Source organism: Parus major, chromosome 7 (genome assembly GCF_001522545.3).
Source record: "Parus major isolate Abel chromosome 7, Parus_major1.1, whole genome shotgun sequence".
NCBI lineage: Eukaryota > Metazoa > Chordata > Aves > Passeriformes > Paridae > Parus > Parus major.
The window spans coordinates 2,632,984-2,650,988 of NC_031776.1; the positions used below are offsets into that span (position 1 = coordinate 2,632,984).

General features: G+C 44.5%; 1 protein-coding gene across 1 annotated transcript in view; it reads left to right on the plus strand.

The window, feature by feature from the left end:
* The window catches only part of ABCA12 (ATP binding cassette subfamily A member 12), a 78,885-nt gene that overhangs the window by 24,816 nt on the left and 36,064 nt on the right, over window positions 1–18,005 (plus strand). Inside the window, 16 exon segments of the mRNA XM_015635530.3 lie at window positions 465–561; window positions 690–4,199; window positions 4,201–4,797; window positions 5,419–5,534; window positions 6,170–6,276; window positions 7,729–7,982; window positions 8,093–8,205; window positions 8,651–8,775; window positions 9,565–9,738; window positions 10,625–10,789; window positions 11,836–12,037; window positions 12,626–12,765; window positions 13,320–13,439; window positions 14,506–14,596; window positions 15,932–16,111; window positions 17,038–17,344. Coding sequence (XP_015491016.1) covers window positions 465–561; window positions 690–4,199; window positions 4,201–4,797; window positions 5,419–5,534; window positions 6,170–6,276; window positions 7,729–7,982; window positions 8,093–8,205; window positions 8,651–8,775; window positions 9,565–9,738; window positions 10,625–10,789; window positions 11,836–12,037; window positions 12,626–12,765; window positions 13,320–13,439; window positions 14,506–14,596; window positions 15,932–16,111; window positions 17,038–17,344 — 6,298 coding nt within the window.

Sequence of the window (18,005 nt, forward strand, 5' to 3'; positions counted from 1 at the left end):
AGGACTGGACACATGGGGATATCAAGATGAGTGTAAATGGCTGTGGGAGACATAATTGATGCTGCAGGCAGAGCTTATGTGTGAGCAGTAAAAAAGCAACCCTAAATGAGGGGAAAGAAACCATAATAAATACTTGGCCACCTTACTCTGCATTACTGCCAGCACAGTGCTCCTAAAGCAGGAGACCTCTGTTAGCATCCAGATCACAGGAGCACTGTATTGTTCCTGAATGATATCAGCACAGAAAGTCATTTCTAGGATGCCAGGCAGCATCCTCACTTCCTTCAAGAGGCCAGGAAGAGTTACACCCCAAAAGAACACTCAGATTTGTAACCAGGATGGTTTGTGGTAGGAGCCTAACCTCATCTGTGCATGTTATCCTGGATAGATTTTCCATTATAGTATTTCTCAGGTTCCAGAATTACATGATCTTTACTAATATGCTCTTCACATTTTTGTTGTAGATAAAGAAAGGAGTTGGGTGACCAGATCTCTTTGTAATTCCTTTGTTCACTGGAAAGACAATCACACTTTAGTATCTGAATTGGAGGAAGTTCTAAGGTGAGACATTAGCTAAAGGCGTATTACTAACAGTGTAATTCAAGTCTATGATCTTTGCTCTAAATCACCTTACATTTCCACTTGCATTGATTTCATATTCACTAAAACACCTTTTTGTTCCCCTCCAGAAAAATAAAGTCACCAGAGATTGGTGGAAAGCACTCCAAGAGGTCCATTAATTCAGATGATTTAGAAGCCATACAAAAGCATCTACATGGTTTAAAAGGCTTTGAGGAAAAAATGAATCGAAGTGAATTAAAAAGCTTAAATCTATTCAGAAATTTGAAGAATGAAACATTACAGAAATTGTATGCATTTCTTGAACTGGGAATGAATCCACATCATGATTATAAATTAAAAGAACCATATAATAAGGAAATAATTGATGAAATCTATAACTTCACATCGCTGCAATTACAGAGTGACTTTAATGGGACTTCCATTTTCAATACAATGACCCGGTGGAAAGAAATTCAGAGGGCTTTAAAATTAGCTACAATGCTTTGGAATCAAGCTCCCCTAAATAATTCTAATTTTAGTACACTGCAAACTAAAGATGCTCTAAAAATGTTGCTCTCCACAAGCATGCCATCACTTTTGGAAGGTCTCAGAGACCGTTTGAGTGGAACCCAAGAAATCCCATCCATCTTTTCTGATGTTCTGCTTGAGCCTGAGTCCTACAGAAACTTCCCAGAGCAGCTCCTAGCTCTCCAGAGGATGTTTTTTAGAATGACAGGCACAAATGTAGGTTATCAGTACCTCCTGCTGCCTGTGTTTGAGCTGATGAGGGCCGTAGAGAAGTCCATGGGTGAGGCCTGGTGGGATGAGTTGAACGTCTACTGGCGCACTGCGGAGAAGCTGAGATCCATGAAGTGGAATAACACAGCCATCGTTGCCTATGGGCAGTTTTTGGAGGTGTTAAACAGCCACTTGCAAAAGCTGAATAATAAATCAAGTGGTGTCTTCAGTGAAGAATTGGATCAGCTGTCAGAATTTATAACAGCTGTATTTAAAGAGTTTGGGGAAAGCTCTGGAGTAGCCAATATCTCACAAGTCACTCAAGCCATCCAAAAGACATTGTACATATTAAAAGACTTACAGCTGAATTATAATGTCAGTACATTAAAATCTATAGATCTTTTCTTTAATTTTAACAATAAAACCTTGGAGAGCTTGTCTGAACTTCTGAGAACAGGAATGAAAATCCTTCATTATGCAAGTGCCAATGAAGCTTCCAGTGAAGACATAATTCACCCCATCTATAATTTAACACATCTACTACAGGAGTTCAGCCAGTCCCTCTCACAGCACAATAGCTCACTACAGGCAAAAATTTGGGAGTTTCTTCATTTAGCCTTGGGTCCTTTCCTTGAGAACAGCAGCAATGGCTACAGGACATTCCAGAATTGCTCCTTTGAAGATCTGCTCAACGTGGGCCTTGAGGTGCTGTTTGAAAATGCCACTCTAAGGGAGTCCTCAGCCAGGAGCCCCTGCCAGCCCCTCTTGGGTTCCTTGGGCGTGGAGGGTGGGACAGGGAACAATGACACCTTTACCAGGGTGTTCCAGCTGGCCATAACCAACCTGCAACTGTCTCCAGAGTTTGCTGCTGCCTACAACAACAGCAGGGAGCGCTTTTTCCAGGAGCTGTCGTGTCTCAGCCGGTCTCTGTGTTTTTCTCTGAGTTTCCTTTCCAAGTTAAACCTTGTCTCTGAGGCAGGAAACGCGTGGCTCCAGGAGAAGGCAAGAGCTCTGAGTGCAGCCACGGAGGGGCTGGTGCAGGGTGATGCCTCATGCCCCATCCCAGCCCAGGATGTGGGTGATGTGTCCCCATCCCAGCTTTTGAACGTGCTCCTTCCTGCCCTGCTGGATGAAACAGTGCTGAGCTCCCTGAATTCCTCTGACAGCTCTGCAGACTGGGATGGGCTCCCTGTGTTTTCCCATCTGTCACCACCTGCTTCCATGAGGAACAGCAGTCTCTACGAGCTGCTGCAGGTGGGCAGAGCTGCTTCCAGCCAGCCCGAGTGGGGACACTTCTCCCGGCTGTGGCGTGCCACTGGCTCCCTGCTGACCTCCAAATGGAGCCTAACAGAAGTGGGTGAATATGTGGAACTCCTGCAAATTATGAAGAAAGCTCTAATCCTTGTGGACTTTGGGGTAGCTCCTGGAAAAGCATTGGTTCATCAGATCTTTCAGAATTTTACTGAAGCAATTAAATCTTCAGATCTGAGTGATTTGTATAGTTCATTAAAACTCTCTTTCATTTCAACTTCTGCCACAGACAGCACACTGGACTGGAAAAGAATATTTCAAGAAATACTTCCTTTGTATGAAGGGGGTGGTGAAGGATTGTTCTACTCTAGTCCCGATGGAAAAGAAAATCAAGATGTTCTGACTATGGCTGCAGTGATTTGGAATGAGATAATTTTAAACAGGACTCATTTTAATACAGAGAATGCATGGGAGGTGATCAAAATGATTGCACTCGACGCAATCTCGCTTGAAGACATTGAAAATTATCTCAGCACAAATGAAAAAGTGTCATCATTATTTTCTGACTTCTTGTTGACCCCTGGAACTTCTGAAAATTTTGCAGAACACCTTTTGTCCCTTGAGCACCTTCTTGGTGCCATGGCAAAGGTGAATACCAGTGATCATTATCTGCTGATCTCTTCTTTGAGTAAGCTAATGCAGAAACTCCCTCCTGGAAGGCAGGAAGATGAACTTGGTGCTTTCTGGCACATTGCTGAAGGTCTCCAGTTGTTGAACTGGAATAATACAGCCACTGTCACTGCCCAGTCACTTCTAGACATGCTGCAAAATCTGCTAAATACGACAGAAAATGACACCAGTCTTCCTTTCAGTAAGGAACTGAAGCAGCTGCTGAACTTTGTATCTTCCATCTTTGAGCTGTATGATGAAGACTCCAGAGGAAGCAACATCTCCATGTACTTGCAGGCCATGCAAAGGGGAATCTTAACTTTGAAAGGTTTGCAGAAAAGGTATAACATCAGTGAGCTTGAATCTATCAGCCTGTTACTTGATTCCAGCAGTAACTATGCCCAGAGACTGATGGAAATGTGGAGAGCAGGAATGAAAGTTCTTCATGACATCAACTCAAACAAAACATTTGAGGAAAAAATGAACATTGTCTACAATTACTCACATTTGCTGCTTCAGGAGTTCAGCCAGTCTCCCTCACAGCACAATAGCTCACTACAGGCAAAAATTTGGGAGTTTCTTCGTTTAGCCTTGGGTCCTTTCCTTGAGATCAGCAGCAATGGCTACAGGACACTCCAGAATTGCTCCTTTGAAGATCTGCTCAACGTGGGCCTTGAGGTGCTGTTTGAAAATGCCACTCTAAGGGAGTCCTCAGCCAGGAGCCCCTGCAAGCCCCTCTTGGATTCCTTGGGCGTGGAGGGTGGGACAGGGAACAATGACACCTTTACCAGGGTGTTCCAGCTGGCCATAACCAACCTGCAACTGTCTCCAGAGTTTGCTGCTGCCTACAACAACAGCAGGGAGCGCTTTTTCCAGGAGCTGTCGTGTCTCAGCCGGTCTCTGTGTTTTTCTCTGAGTTTCCTTTCCAAGTTAAACCTTGTCTCTGAGGCAGGAAACGCGTGGCTCCAGGAGAAGGCAAGAGGTGCAGGGTGATGCCTCGTGCCCCATCCCAGCCCAGGATGTGGGTGATGTGTCCCCATCCCAGCTTTTGAACGTGCTCCTTCCTGCCCTGCTGGATGAAATAGTGCTGAGCTCCCTGAATTTGTCTGGCAGTGCAACAGGCTGGAATAACCTGACCATGCTCTGTGGTGTGGCACAGGATGAGCTCCACAACCTGCTGCAGAGGCTCCAGGGTGCCTTCAACCTCACGGAAGGCAGTTATTACACAAGTGTCTGGGATGTGTTTGACAGCTTCCTCAGCACCAAAAGGAATCCAAGTGAAGGAGCTTCCCTTGCAAGGCTGTTGGAAGCAGTGGCAAGCAACTCTGCCAGCCATCTGTCAGCTCCAGAAATCACAGAAGCCACCCTCTACGTTCTCAAGGGGCTGAACATCTCTGGCCTGCTAAATGAATTCAATATAAGTTCCAGCTCAGCTTTTCTCTCCAACAAAACCAGTTTTGACAGTGTGATTGATATCACTGCTCATCACTTCACTGTGGTGGCAGAAACCCTTTACAATAAGACCCTGCCTTGGACTCTGAGTGACCACACTCTGTCCCCAACCAGCTTGATCACACGGTGAGTTTGGGTTCTGGGTATTGTAATTCCATGGATGGGTTGTGACCACCATTCTCATTACAGCATGAGAAGTATGGAATTTTCTTCCAGTGGAATAACCTAAGCCTGCAATCACTGTAATTTAGGACACAAGGAATAATGTGGGTTAAATTGAGGAAGAAGAAGAAACTTCTTCTTGAGATGAACATACAGCTCAAAGTCAGACTTACTAAAATTTTGTGTGTTGGCACATAGCAATGCACAGTGGAACAGACTCCTGAAGGAGTCTCACCACCAGTGGCAGGCTCTTTGGAAAACTTTCCTTTGTGGGATCACTCTCTAATTTTTGATCCTCAGTCTCCCTTAGGTGTGCCTTTCCATCTATATAATGCATCCATCACACAGATTTGAACTTTTCAAGTGTGTTTTCTTATTTTGAGAGTGAATGACAGCTTTGGGAAATAACAGCAAAAAGAACTGATGGAATAAAACTGGGAAGCTATGCACTTAGGAGAGATGGCTTTCATCTGGAATTCTTATTTACTCTGCCAAGGAAGAGCATCCACAGCTGACAGGTTGCTCACTAATATACACCTTGTTTTTGAAAGAGAAGCTGATTTAAATTCCTATCTTGTTTTTCAGATTTCTGTTTTTAGAATTTGCAAACACCATCTTGCAGGTGACAGCAAATAACAGCTACAACCCTTACCTGATGTGTTTAATAAATGCCGCGGAAGCTGAAGATGGAGAATTGACAGGTGATCATGATTTCATTAATTTCATTAGCTGGAATGTGTCCTGCCTGTGTTTTGTCTACTGGTGGGAAGGGATGGTGCTGCATGGTTTTATCTGCTGGCAGTGAACTGGAGCTGTGAGATGTGGGGAAACCAGACTCGGTTTTGTTTGAGTTATATCACACTGTTGTTATAAGTTTCCATCCCCGTGTCTCCAGAAGGCACATCTCCTCTTTTCAGTGTGATGACAGGTTGCTGACACTCAGACAAAGCAATTTTACAGATAGAAACCTCTTTCCCTTCACAGCTTTATGTAGCAGTAATATGACAGCAGTTATTCCTGAGAGCTAACATGGTATTTCACATAGATACTCATCATTTGTGCTTACTGTAACACCTGAGAGGTTTTACCTGTGCACCTGTTACCAGGATGGGGTGGATTTCACTAGGAACAGAGCACCTACTTGAACTCAATCCATTATAACCCAGATTACAATTTAGGCCTTCCTCTGTGATTTCAGAGGTCCTCAGCCATGGGAATTTGGTGGAAAGTAGCAATGCCCAGTTGGCCTCAGAATAAAAGCACTGATATTCCCATCTGTGAAGTTTCTGGCATTTTTGTCTGGAGTAACTGTTGTTTTTTTTTTTCTCCTGCACAGAAAACATCACACTGCTTTTGAAGCAAAGTCATCTTAAAAAGAACTCTTTTATGCATAATAATACCTCTGAGAAACATTCATCCATACCAGAGCTCCTGAAGCTAAAAGTGAGTCTGCTTAAAATGCTGACTTGAAGGACATCCCACAGAGATACATGAATGTGCAATGGTGGTTTTGAAAAATAGCCTATTAAGAAAACAGAAAAAAGTTTTCTTTAGAGAACAGCTGATAAAAACTAGGACTGAAACTCTGTGTTCTGTCTGCTGCCTATATTTGAAGGTCATCTGTAAATTGGGTTGAGGAACTTGTTCTTTTATCTCTCCCTTCCAAGTGTACACCCATTTTTCAGGGAAGGCAGAGATGTTCCTGTCCTCCCATGTGCTGGGTAGGATGGCTCTGTTTTCCACCAGCCACCCCAGAAGGATGAGCACTGCAGAGATGGCCAGTGGCAGCATATTCCCCAGTGCACCACTAAAGTTCAGCACATTGAGACTTCCTGAAGCACCTTGCAGAGCTGACATCATTCTAGGATGCCTCAGCTTCACTTGAGGAGGAAGCAGGGAGGAGCTCTTGAAGGCACAGATAGGGATTAGATATCTCTGCCCTGCTGAAAATCCATGTAATTGTGCACTCCTAATTGGCATTTAGAAGCATGACTAACTGGGTTACTGCTGTGCCTAAGGAGCTGTACCAACACCAGCGTGGCTGGAGTCAAGTCCCCACATGCTCCTCTGGCCCCAGAAGTCTCACAACACCAGAATGGCTTCTGAGATTAAGCACCAGTATTGATTCATGGAGTTCCCTCACCAGCTTTGGGTTTGGCAATGCCTCATTTGAATAAAATGCTTCTTAGCCCGTGCATTCATGACTGCACTAATAGCATGCATGCACTTCAGTCTATTGCTCCCTATGAGAAATAGCATTTAAAAGTCCTTTTTTAAAAAATGCAGCAGTATGCAGTGTTGTTGCTGTGTAATATATCTGTAACAATAATATGATGAGCCTCAGTGTGACAGGTACTTAAAGGCATAAACCTGAAGATAATTCTTCCCATAAGAGCCTGATAATGTAAATAATGATGTCAGACAAGAGGGAAGCCCATAATAGCAAAGGACTATAATTTTACATGGGTTGGCAGATGAGGAAGCTCTGTCTGCTGGCCAAGTCTCCTTCCTGTACTGCAGTAGATGACCAGGTGGTATCTGAAAGGCTAAACCTGTTGTGCAAGGTAGATTTATTTGTTCTCTGAGAAGATTAATTAGTAAACAGGCAAGTTCAATGGAGTATTGCTGTCTAAGTGTGTTGGGCAGGGGAAATGACATTTTAAGGTTTGCAAGGTTTATTAGATCCAGCCAGGTCTGCCAGAAGCTCACACAGTGATTGTCACAAGCTGTTCTATTGGAGACCTTTTGAATGAATTAAATATATATATATATTTTAAAATCTTAGAGGAGAGGCAGAAAGGGACAGCTAGACTCTTTAAAGCTTGCCTTTTATAATTCTGTCATCTAACTGATGTTTGTGCATTTGTCTTCCTTTTTTCAAAATGTCCTTTGAAGATCTCTCGCCTCCGGGATCTGACAGCACTTCTGTGTGACTACGAGAGCTTGAAGTCAGTCCAGCAGCTCTGCCACCTCCCTGAGGTTCCCTTTGGGGAGCTGTGTGAGCAGGGCCAGTCTCAGGAGCAGCTCCTCCGTGCTGCTCAGCTGAGCAGCCAACTTGTGACCAACCTACTGAGTCACAGGAGGGTCTCCCAGGAGCTCCAAAATGTACTCATTGGGGATGCCACAGACATCCAGGCACAGCTGAAGTGGTGAGGCTCTCCCTCTGAGCTAGACTGTTTTAGTATTCTGTTTATAAAATGACTTCTTGCCTTCTCTTTATATTCTCAGTTTTGTTTGTTGTTTTGTTTTTCCAATTCAGGCTTCAAGAAAATGTACCAGAAATTGCTTTCTTTCAAGAGATTCCTCAATATATGGCTGCTTTGAATTCCATGTTGAATATCACTGAGGGTTTAACAGACTCCAGCAAGCAAGGTACACTTCTGTATTTTCTTTACAATGTTGGTAAACATCACCACTGGTATCACACTTTCTGCTGGAAATCCCAAGAATTGCCTAGCTGCCAGGAAGAAGTGGTATTAATGAAATAACCATACACCATGACCTTGGGATCCTTTATCTGGGATACTTCTAGAGCCTGTTCAAGACCACACCTGGTTTTGTTTTTTACAAAGAAAGCACCAAATCTTTCCATCTGAGCAAATTTTGCTATCCTGAGATGTGATAACTTCAGCCCACAAACCAGACTGTAAAACATAGGAAGTAATGACTGTATGCCCCAAATTTTTTAAATTTTTTCTTATCAGCAGTGAGATACCACACTTCCATGCTTTGTATAAAGTCTTCTCTATGTGCTTGAGATCTGCTGTGTGTCTGGAGAAAGCTGTTACATCAATTGTTCTTTGACTGTTCATTCCAGAAAAGTTAAGAGATGTGTTTAAAAATGTGGACCAGCTCAAGGAGGACCTCAGAAACACAACAGGAATGTCCACAGCCAGCATTGATGCTCTTCTGGAAGCATCTTTCCCAGAAAACAGCAGTCAGGTAAGTTTGCTGTTATCCTTTTGGGAAATCTTGTTGCTGTCTACTGCTCAGACCATTAAAACTATAATTTGTTAGTGAATGCAGCTAAGCAGGTTGCTGGGTGTGTGACAGAACAGATGACCCCGCAGGCATAGACAGCAGAGCATGGATTGGAAAAGCCACCAGGAATGCAGTAGGAGCATTGTCAGTCCTGCCATTGGTCCCTTTGGCTGTCACCAGGAGCCAGTCCAGCAGCCAGGCACTGCCTGGAGAGGGGTGGCTGTGATCCAAAGCAGGGCACAGATCTCTGGGACACACTAATGGGGACTGAGCAGGGTCTTCAGTCAGGTCCTGGTCACTGAGAAGTTTTCCCAGTCCAGGTGGAAAAGTACATTTGTAACCACAATGTGTGAGAGCACTCAGGGTCCAAAAAATACCCTCCCAGGATGAGAGATGAGCTTCCCTTCCTCAGCCTCCTGCTCCTGCAAGCAGAGCTCCAGATGCTTTTCACCTTCCCAGCTAACTTGTCTGGACTGGGCCCCAAAGAACGTGCTCTTTTCCAAACTTCACATTCATCAGTCAATGAGAAATTGAAGCCACAAAAGCTTTTACAACTGTGCAAGCTGGGTAGTAAAACACAGTCCTTAGGATTTGTCCCTGGGAGCAGGAGTAATGGGAAGGCATTTTCTGGTTCTTGGGTGCTTGAAATATGGCCCTGTGGAAAGAACAACAGCCAGGCAAGATTAATCCACGCGTGGTGGAGCGTGCAGTGCACCCCTAACAATTCTCTTTTCCCTTTGTGCCACCCAGCTCATCTCTCAGGTGCTGCAGCTGGAGTCCTGCAGTGCCCATCCTGCTGACCCACAGCTGCAAGTGGTGGTGCAGGAGTTGTGCAGCCTTCCTCTGCCAGAGAGGACTCGCAGGACTTACCTCCTTGGGGTCACCCTCTTGAGACACTTGGACATGTACAATTTCTTATACAAGGTTAGTGCTGGATTTTTAGAGTGGTTCCTACAGTCTTTGCTGCACCAGGTGGTGGCTGAAAGGTTATAAAATATCATTGCAGTGGCCAGAAGCTACACTGATTTGCACAAGCCAAAGATCACGCTTTGCTCATGCAGCAATTTTTATTGCATCTCCATGCTGTGACAGCGTGGATATAAATGAGAATCCCAGCTGGTGTAAAGCAGCAAACCTCATTTAAAGGCACTGCAGCTACTCTAAATGCCTCCCTATCTGCTAGTATCCTTTATGTGCTGTCACAACCTCTTGAACACTCCCAGCTGACCCAAAAATAAGGTACTGAGCTAAATTTTTTGATTCCCTGAAAAGGAAGCCCTGGAAAAAGTCCTGTAAAATATCTTTGTCTATTTGGAACTACAAAGTTACTAAATTATTCCAATTCCTGTCCCCACCCCCCAACTATAGAAAATATTCACAGAGAAGTGAATAGTGAGCATGTATTTAAAAATACAGGAGTGATCCTGGGCAAAAAAAAGTTGTTAAATAACAATGCCAATGAATTTGGGCTCAGGTCAAAAGTCACTCATAGTGTTTGACACCTGTGCTGTGTGAAATGAGAGATTTTATCACATCCCAGCCAGTACCTGACACTTATTTCCCAATGGTAGGTGTTTGGAAACACACGGTTAGATTATGTAATGTTCAGGGAAATGGTTTGCAAAAGTGCTTGGGGATTTAGGAATACAAATCCCATTCATTTCCCATGGGGCACCCACTCTGCAAAGCCTCCTAACAGCTTTGAAAATCCCACAGTGCTCATGTTTGAGTTAACACAATATGGGCGTGTGCATGCCTGTGCACGCAGATCCCTGCTCATCGTAATTGATTTCCTTCCTGCCTCTTGCAGATGTTTTTCCCCAAGGAACTTCAGAAACCCATGGACAAGATGTTAGGCCTTCTGACAAAAATGAAATATTTCAGACACCAGGTTGAATCTGGCATTGATCCATTGCTACAAGCTATTCATTCCCTGAAGAAGCTCCGACAGTCCAGGAAAACGCCACTGACTAAGGTATGTGTAGTCTGCATCTGCTTTTGAGGCAAAATAACCACTGAAATGGTTTCCACAGTAATTTCTTACCCTAAAAGCCACAGGTGCATTAAACCATAGATCCTGTTTCAGAGCAACAATGTTCTGAGAAAAAGCTCTCTCAGACTTACCTCTGGAAGTGCTCAAGGCCAGACTGGTTGGGTGTCCCTTCTGGAAGGTGTCCCTGCCCATGGCAGGAGGTTGGAGTAAGATGAGCTTTATGGTCCCTTCCAACCCAAACCACTCTGTGATTCTGTGTTGCCTTCATGGGATAGTTTTGATTTGGAGCAGTGGGACCATCATGTGCTCATGAGTGGGGAACGCATATTGTGAGAGAAACACTTGGAGCAAGAATGTCTTGAAGGAGGGAGAACTTCCAGCAAAATACTGGAAGGATCAGCTGGTGCAAACAGCTGGAGAACTGCCCACTAAAGGCAAACCCACCAAAATCAGCAGCAAAAAACTGCCTCAGCTTTAGTGTGCATTAGATCACACCCAAAGCCTCGAGACTGCCCAAAACATTCAGTACAAACCCATTACAGCTCTGACAGCTGCAGTAACTCCAGGGTGCACTGCCTCCATCCAGCATGGTGTCCAATCCATCTCTGATCCATAGTCCAGGAGAACACAAGTGACAGGAATCCTTCCTGGTCATCATTCTGCCTGCACATTGCAGAGCCACGTGCAGCCCTGGACTAGATGGGGACAGTGATGTGCAGATCCACGTGACAAATCTGTGTTGTAACCCAGGTGTGTGAATGTCACCAGGCACACATGATAGGGAATTTCTCTGCACATGTTGTAGGCACTTCCTACATTAGCTGTCACGCCTGGAAATAAATGTACCACCTCTGTCATAATCAAAAAAATGCATAATTTCCATGGAAAGTTCCTATTTTTATAAAGGCAAACTTCTCGTAAGAAAGCAGTATAAAAATGTTCAGTCCTTTCCTTCTCATTCTGTTGTTTCTCTCCAAGTGGAGTGCTTTGTTTGTGCAGGTTTTATTTGTGTTTTGTCTTTTCTGCAGGTGTTATTTAAACCAAACAACTTCAGGATAACACATGGCACATTTAAATCCATGTCAAAAGTCCTCTGCAACCAGGAGATCACACCCCTGTTTTTTGAGTCTTTGCTTCCAGACTTTGGGGACCCCATAAACAACAGTTCTCATGCAGAGGACGTCTATGTCCAAAAGCTGATGAGGAAATATGGGATTCCTCAGGATTCCAGTAAGTCTGGCTTTTCCCTAGGGCACAAATGTTTCAGAGCTGAATTCTGCCATTTCCAGACAGATCTAGTGCTGAGCTATTCTCCATATGTCTCTGAGGGCTGTAAGTGCTCATTATTTATGGTAGCTGAAGATCTGCACTGCCCTAATTATTGATGGTTTATTTCCATAAATGTTCAAAGGGAAAACTGCCTGTGCAGCAGAGCAGTGCTTGACACTGCACTGTCTCCCATTTGTTGATGATCTGGTCCTAGGGCTCGACAGGTCACTGCTTTTTCTTGATGAGTAGTTTTTCTGACTGTACTGACATTATTAGCTCCTCTGAGTTCACAAAACTCCATTTAACCTCCAAGCAGATAATGCTGGCTCAAACAGCCAGACTCTTGTTGTCTTGAGTTCAGCAACAGGAGATCTCCGGGGTGGATTGCTTTTGTCAAGATGCATTAGATCAGTCAGTGAAGAGAGCCCTGAAGTCATTCACTGGCCACAGCAACAAACTGGGCAGACGGGAGAGAAAACCCACTGGTAGGTTTCTTGTGTCTGGTCTGTTTGTTCTCTGTGCAATTTGTTTGCTCTTCTCCTCTTGCAGCCCCATTTTGCTTATCCTTTTACCTGGACCTGGTCAAGACCCCGACTGGAGCTTTGATTTGGTCTTTCTTAAAACCAATGGTGCTTGGGAAGATCCTTTTCACACCAGATACCCCAGAAACTCGAGCAATCATGGGAAAGGTATGGCTCTGTTTCAGGACATCAGGATACACCCACTCCAAAGGGCTGTAATTTATCTAGCACAGCCTTGTTTCCCTGGGAAGCTGCTTTCTCACTGTTTGGAGTATTAATCAAATTATCTTTTCCTACTTGCCTTGCTGGCTGTATGAGTCATCTTTTGTCTTTGATTGAATCTTCCCTCCAGAAGCTGCTGTTGGTCTAATATTTATAGGACAATATTTATAGGACAGTTGTTTATGAAGTTTCACCCCCATATTTTCAGCCAGTAGGAGAGATGTGTCTCCCAGGACTAATGGTGTAACCAGTGCTTGTTCACAGGAAGGCCAGTGGTAGAAGGAAAGCAGATATTCAAGACATGCTCTGAATATAATATTTTTAAATACTTGCATAAATTCAGTGTGTTAAGGAGCATTCTGCCAATCAATGAGAGGATGCTAGGAAAAATCCTAAGGAAAACAAATTAGGTCTCATGTGCTTTATTGATTTATTTATTGGTTAAAATCTGTAAGGTAATGAATCAATTAATCCTTATATGTTGTGGGCTTCTTTTGTAGTCAAATGCAACCCTGGAGCAGATGGCTGAGTTAGCCCTGAAGTCCCAGGAGTGGCTGGACCAGTCTCCTGTCATCATGAATTCTCTGACTAAGTTAAACCAAACAGTTCCAATGATCAAGGTATGACTTCTTACCTCCCCTCTGTCTCTTGCCAGGAGGGAACTGGGAGGATGGATTTGTTCACTGAAGTAAACTGGGGTTCCAGGGACACCTGAGGTCAGCTGGGGAATCCCCTCTCAGGATGTCCTGGACTTCACAGTTTCTGTACCTGCCTGTTCCCTTAACAGAAATGCTCTTGACTGACCCTTCCCTGCAAGCTCTTTTTCTCAAATGAACTGTTTGTAATATTCTCCCTGACCCTGGCCGTGCTGGGGCCTGCTGGAGGGCTAAGATGAGCAGGGAACACTCTTCAGTTTGTAAATTAACTTTTTGCTTGATGGAGTGATCCAGCCAGCCAAGACCAGGCAAGAAATTACTTTCTCAGAAAATGAAACAGTGTCTATAATAAGCATGTAGTTCTGGGTATACACATAAGAGCTAGAAGATGTTTTGTATCTCAGTGAATGTAAATAAAATTTCTTTTTCCCCTTCTTAAGAAGCCTAGCATTGCTTGGATACAGAAGGCAGTAGACTGTAATGTTACACACACTTGTTTCCCATTCTCTGTAGGAAAAATTGTCTCCTTTTCTTACAAAAATGAGATCCCTGGAACCCAAAAGCATTAGCAGTTAATTTTAGGGGCTGGAATTAATTCTAATTTCCATGGCACCAAGAGAAAAATCCAGAGTGGAATATGCAAAAGTGAAATTAAATATTCTCTGCTGATTGCAGTCATTGGTAGAATAATGAAATATTCAGCCAAACAAAAATCTGTGCTGATCTCCAAGTTTTGGTTGTGCACTGCCTGCGTTCACAGAACTTAAAACACACACAAGGGAAATTTACTTCTAGAATAACTGAAATTATCCATGATTTTTTTGATGGGACTCTGGTGCCTGGTGGAGACTCAGCAGGCATCTTTTCTTGACTCCAAGAAGCACTGACTTGGACTCAGAGAGCTCTCTGTGACATTCTCCTTGCTGGAATTTCCCCGTTCAGATGCAGAGTGAAGAGGGAGGGGCTGTACACAGGCTCAGTGAAGGCTTCTGGTCAAACTGATGCTTTGTCTTCCTCTGCTTGTTGATAGAATGCCCTGCAGAACCCCTTTGTGCAGGTTTTTATCAAGCTGATGGTGGATTTGGATGCAGCTGAGCTCCTGAGTCAGATAAATGAACTGGGTAAGTGTGTCTGGATGTGCTGGCCTCTTCCTTACTTGTGCTTCAGGTCTGCGAGCTCCAGAGTTAGCCAGCTGCAGCCATCCCCTTAGTCTGCTCTTCTCTGGCCCATGTTGGAGGCTCCAGGGCAAGGCAATCCCAGCTGTGATCCAGAAATCTTCCAGGGAAAACTCTTAGAGAGCAAAGTGCTGGTGTGAAGAGATGTTTCTCCTGGGTGTGAAGGGGTGGAGGGATGGGAGGCTTTGCCGCGGTGTGTGTGGCCACTGGAGGACACTGTTTAGCTGTAATTATGACTTCAAATGAGCTACCTGGGACTCAGCTGGGAAATGTTGAGGGGAGCTCCCTTGCATCACAGCGAGGTTCAGATGAAAAGTTCTCCAGAGCAGAAAAGCCAGGGATCAGATACATGTACCCAGGCTGATGGAGCCAGAGACATCAGTGCAGGAGATGCTCTGCTGCAGTTTGCTGTTCTCTGGTGGGCTTGCAAGGCCCTTCAAGGTGACATTTGCTGCTGTGCACTGTGAGAATCACCAGTGCCAGTGGTGGTGGGTACATTCCCTGTGAGTACACAGCATGGGTATCACAGTCCCTTCCTGCCTGGCCTTGCTGTCCCTACCTGCTTTTGCAGTGAGTGGCCAGGCATGTCACCATAAATCTGGACTGTGGCAGCAAAGGCCAGCAGCAGCCAAGAGTGCCTGTGGTCTGTTGCAGTCATTTACATCCAGTTGTTGATGATCTCTGTTATTCATGAGCAACAACTCCTGCCTTAACTCCCCATAAAGCCACGGTGCCTGCAGCAGCTGTTCCATATTAGTTACCTTGCATTATGCAGCCACCTTTGAAACCTGCCAGCAAACAGCAGCATCTTTATTAACTGCAGCATCAGGCTCAGTCCACACATCAGCACAGCACTCACAGCTCTGCCTTGATGTGCTTGGATAAAGCACATCCTCCCCTGAGACACAGCAGCTCAAAAGGCGAGTTGATTACATCCTCAACCAGAGGGTGGAAGGAATGGTGAGCACCAAAGTCTCAGCAGGTTAGTGGGGACTTCTGATTTGGGATGGCTGTCACATCCCATTGCTGGCATCCTCCCAAAGGCAAACTCACGAGCGTGTTACAAATGATTAACATAAAAAACTGGGTCAACAGCATGCCTTCATTGCATTGCTGAGTGCAGAGATGTATTTCACACTTCATATTTAGTGTGATGGGTTTGGTTTGTTTTCTTTCCTCCTTTCTGGTGTCATTGTTGGTGTGAAGGAGTGGAATGATGGGGTGGATGTTTTGCTGGGTGTAGTGATGCTGGAGGGTTTGTTTGTGGGGGTTTTTCCCTAGATGATATCCGGCTGGAGCTGCAGAACAACGCTGACATTGTTGACCAGCTGAACACTTTGGCTGCCCTGGCTGTGAACGTCTCCTCCTGCGTCTCCTTCAACCGCATTCAGGCAGTGCAGGACCTGGATGAGATGGAAGCGGTGGCTAAGGAGCTCTTCCTGAAGAATGAGCTGTTTGCAAGTATGTGACAGTCCTGAATCCCCCTGGAAATTAAATTTGCCTGATAGAGTGTGGGAATGTAGCATAAAATATTTGGCTTTTCACCAACAGCTCCCACCACACTGCAGTTGATTTGGAGCAAGTGTGTCTGGGACCTGTGTACCTTTTCATACTTCCCTTACACCTCCACTGTCTGTGGTCAGCTGCTGATTTCTCATGGTTAATTCTCAGTTTGAATAAAATCCCACTGCCCCAAGGTGATCTTTGTGCAGCCACTTTCTTTCAAGCTCCCACAGGAAAAGGTGCTATAATCAAGAAAGGTATCATGGAATCATTCAGGTTGGAAAAGACCTTTAAGATCTTCAAGTCCAAATATAAGACAATTCAATTTATTAGAAGGTCATAAATCACTTGAGACGTTCCAGCCAAGCACCATAATGGTGTACTGGGTCTTCTCAGTCACATTTTTCACATCTGTGGGATTGGATTGTGGGTGGGATCAGACTGCACAGAGGGGTGGAGGGAGCAGGAAATAGGAACTTATATTTGTTTTTTGATATTTATTGATATTAATGTATCAATATTTAAAGAAGGCCCTCAGTTAGGATTTACTCATAAATCCTGTGACCTGTTTGGTTTTATATGTCGTAACTGAGGGGTAGATAGAAGCTTCTGCTTCCATTGGAACTTCAGACCCTGCTAATATTTGTCCTTTCCCATAGTAGCAGTTTTCTTCCCTGTTTGTCCTCCATTCTGTCATATGTTTTATATATGGAATATATAAATATATATTCCATATAATATCAGGAAAAATGCTCTGGATAGAAAATTTCTGTGAAGAAACCTCATGAAAATGAGGAGTTCCTGCATATCTGTGTGTGTGCTGCTGCTGTGCTGTTGGAAAAGCCTTTTTTCCAAAGGAAAGCCTTTTCCCTTTCTTTTCCCAGGTATCATTTTCAAGCTGCCTTCAAGCTCTGAACACTCAGTTCGTGGGGGCCTGTCCCTCCCTCCTGTGCTCAACTACACCATCCGAATGAGCAGCAGGATAACCCAAACCACCAACAGGATCCGGGAGCGCATCTGGACCGTGGGCCCGCACAATTCCACCTCCCAGAGCCAGATTTACAGCAGGGCCTTTATTTACATCCAGGACAGCATTGAAAGGGCCATTATTGAACTGCAGACTGGCAAGAAACCAGAGGAAATAGCTGTTCAGGTGCAGGCAATGCCTTACCCCTGTTACAACAAGGATATGTAAGTTTGGGTGGCTGTTGCCTTCATGTTTTGTGTCAACTCATCTTGTGTGACTGGTGGAGTTCACCAGCTGTGCTGGTTTCCTTAGTACCATGTTCATGCAGCATAAACATAATTTAATTCTGTTCAGTTGGAGTTTTTTTCCCAAGGAGTTGAACAAAAGAGGGAATTTTTGGCTCTGAGATGGTCTGTTTGGTTTGCCTAATCTTTTGTTTTCAGTGCTCTTTTTATACCTGGATCGTGGTGGTAACTGTAGGTTTTACAGCAGATTAAACTCCCTGTGCCTGTTTTACTACACATGGTGGGGTTGGGATTTGGCAGAAATTGGGTTAAATACAAGTCTTGGCTTGTTTCTGCAGGTGTTCACATGCACACAATACAGCAGAACTTAGAAAATGGATTTATTGGGGGAAAAAGGGTGCCTGGGTTTATGAGCTTTACAGTGCCTGGGTTTATGAGCTTTGGCCAAACTGAGTGGAAAACACACAGGGAAGGGATTTCAGTGTTCATCAGGGAGCACTGGAGGATGCTCAGCAAGAAGTATTGATAGATGTGAGGGTCACTGTGCCCTGACTGAGGGTCTCCCTTGGAGCAAAAGGACAGGCTGGACCTAGGAGCTTTTCCTACTGAAAAACCTCCATGCCAACTGCAAGAGCCAAAA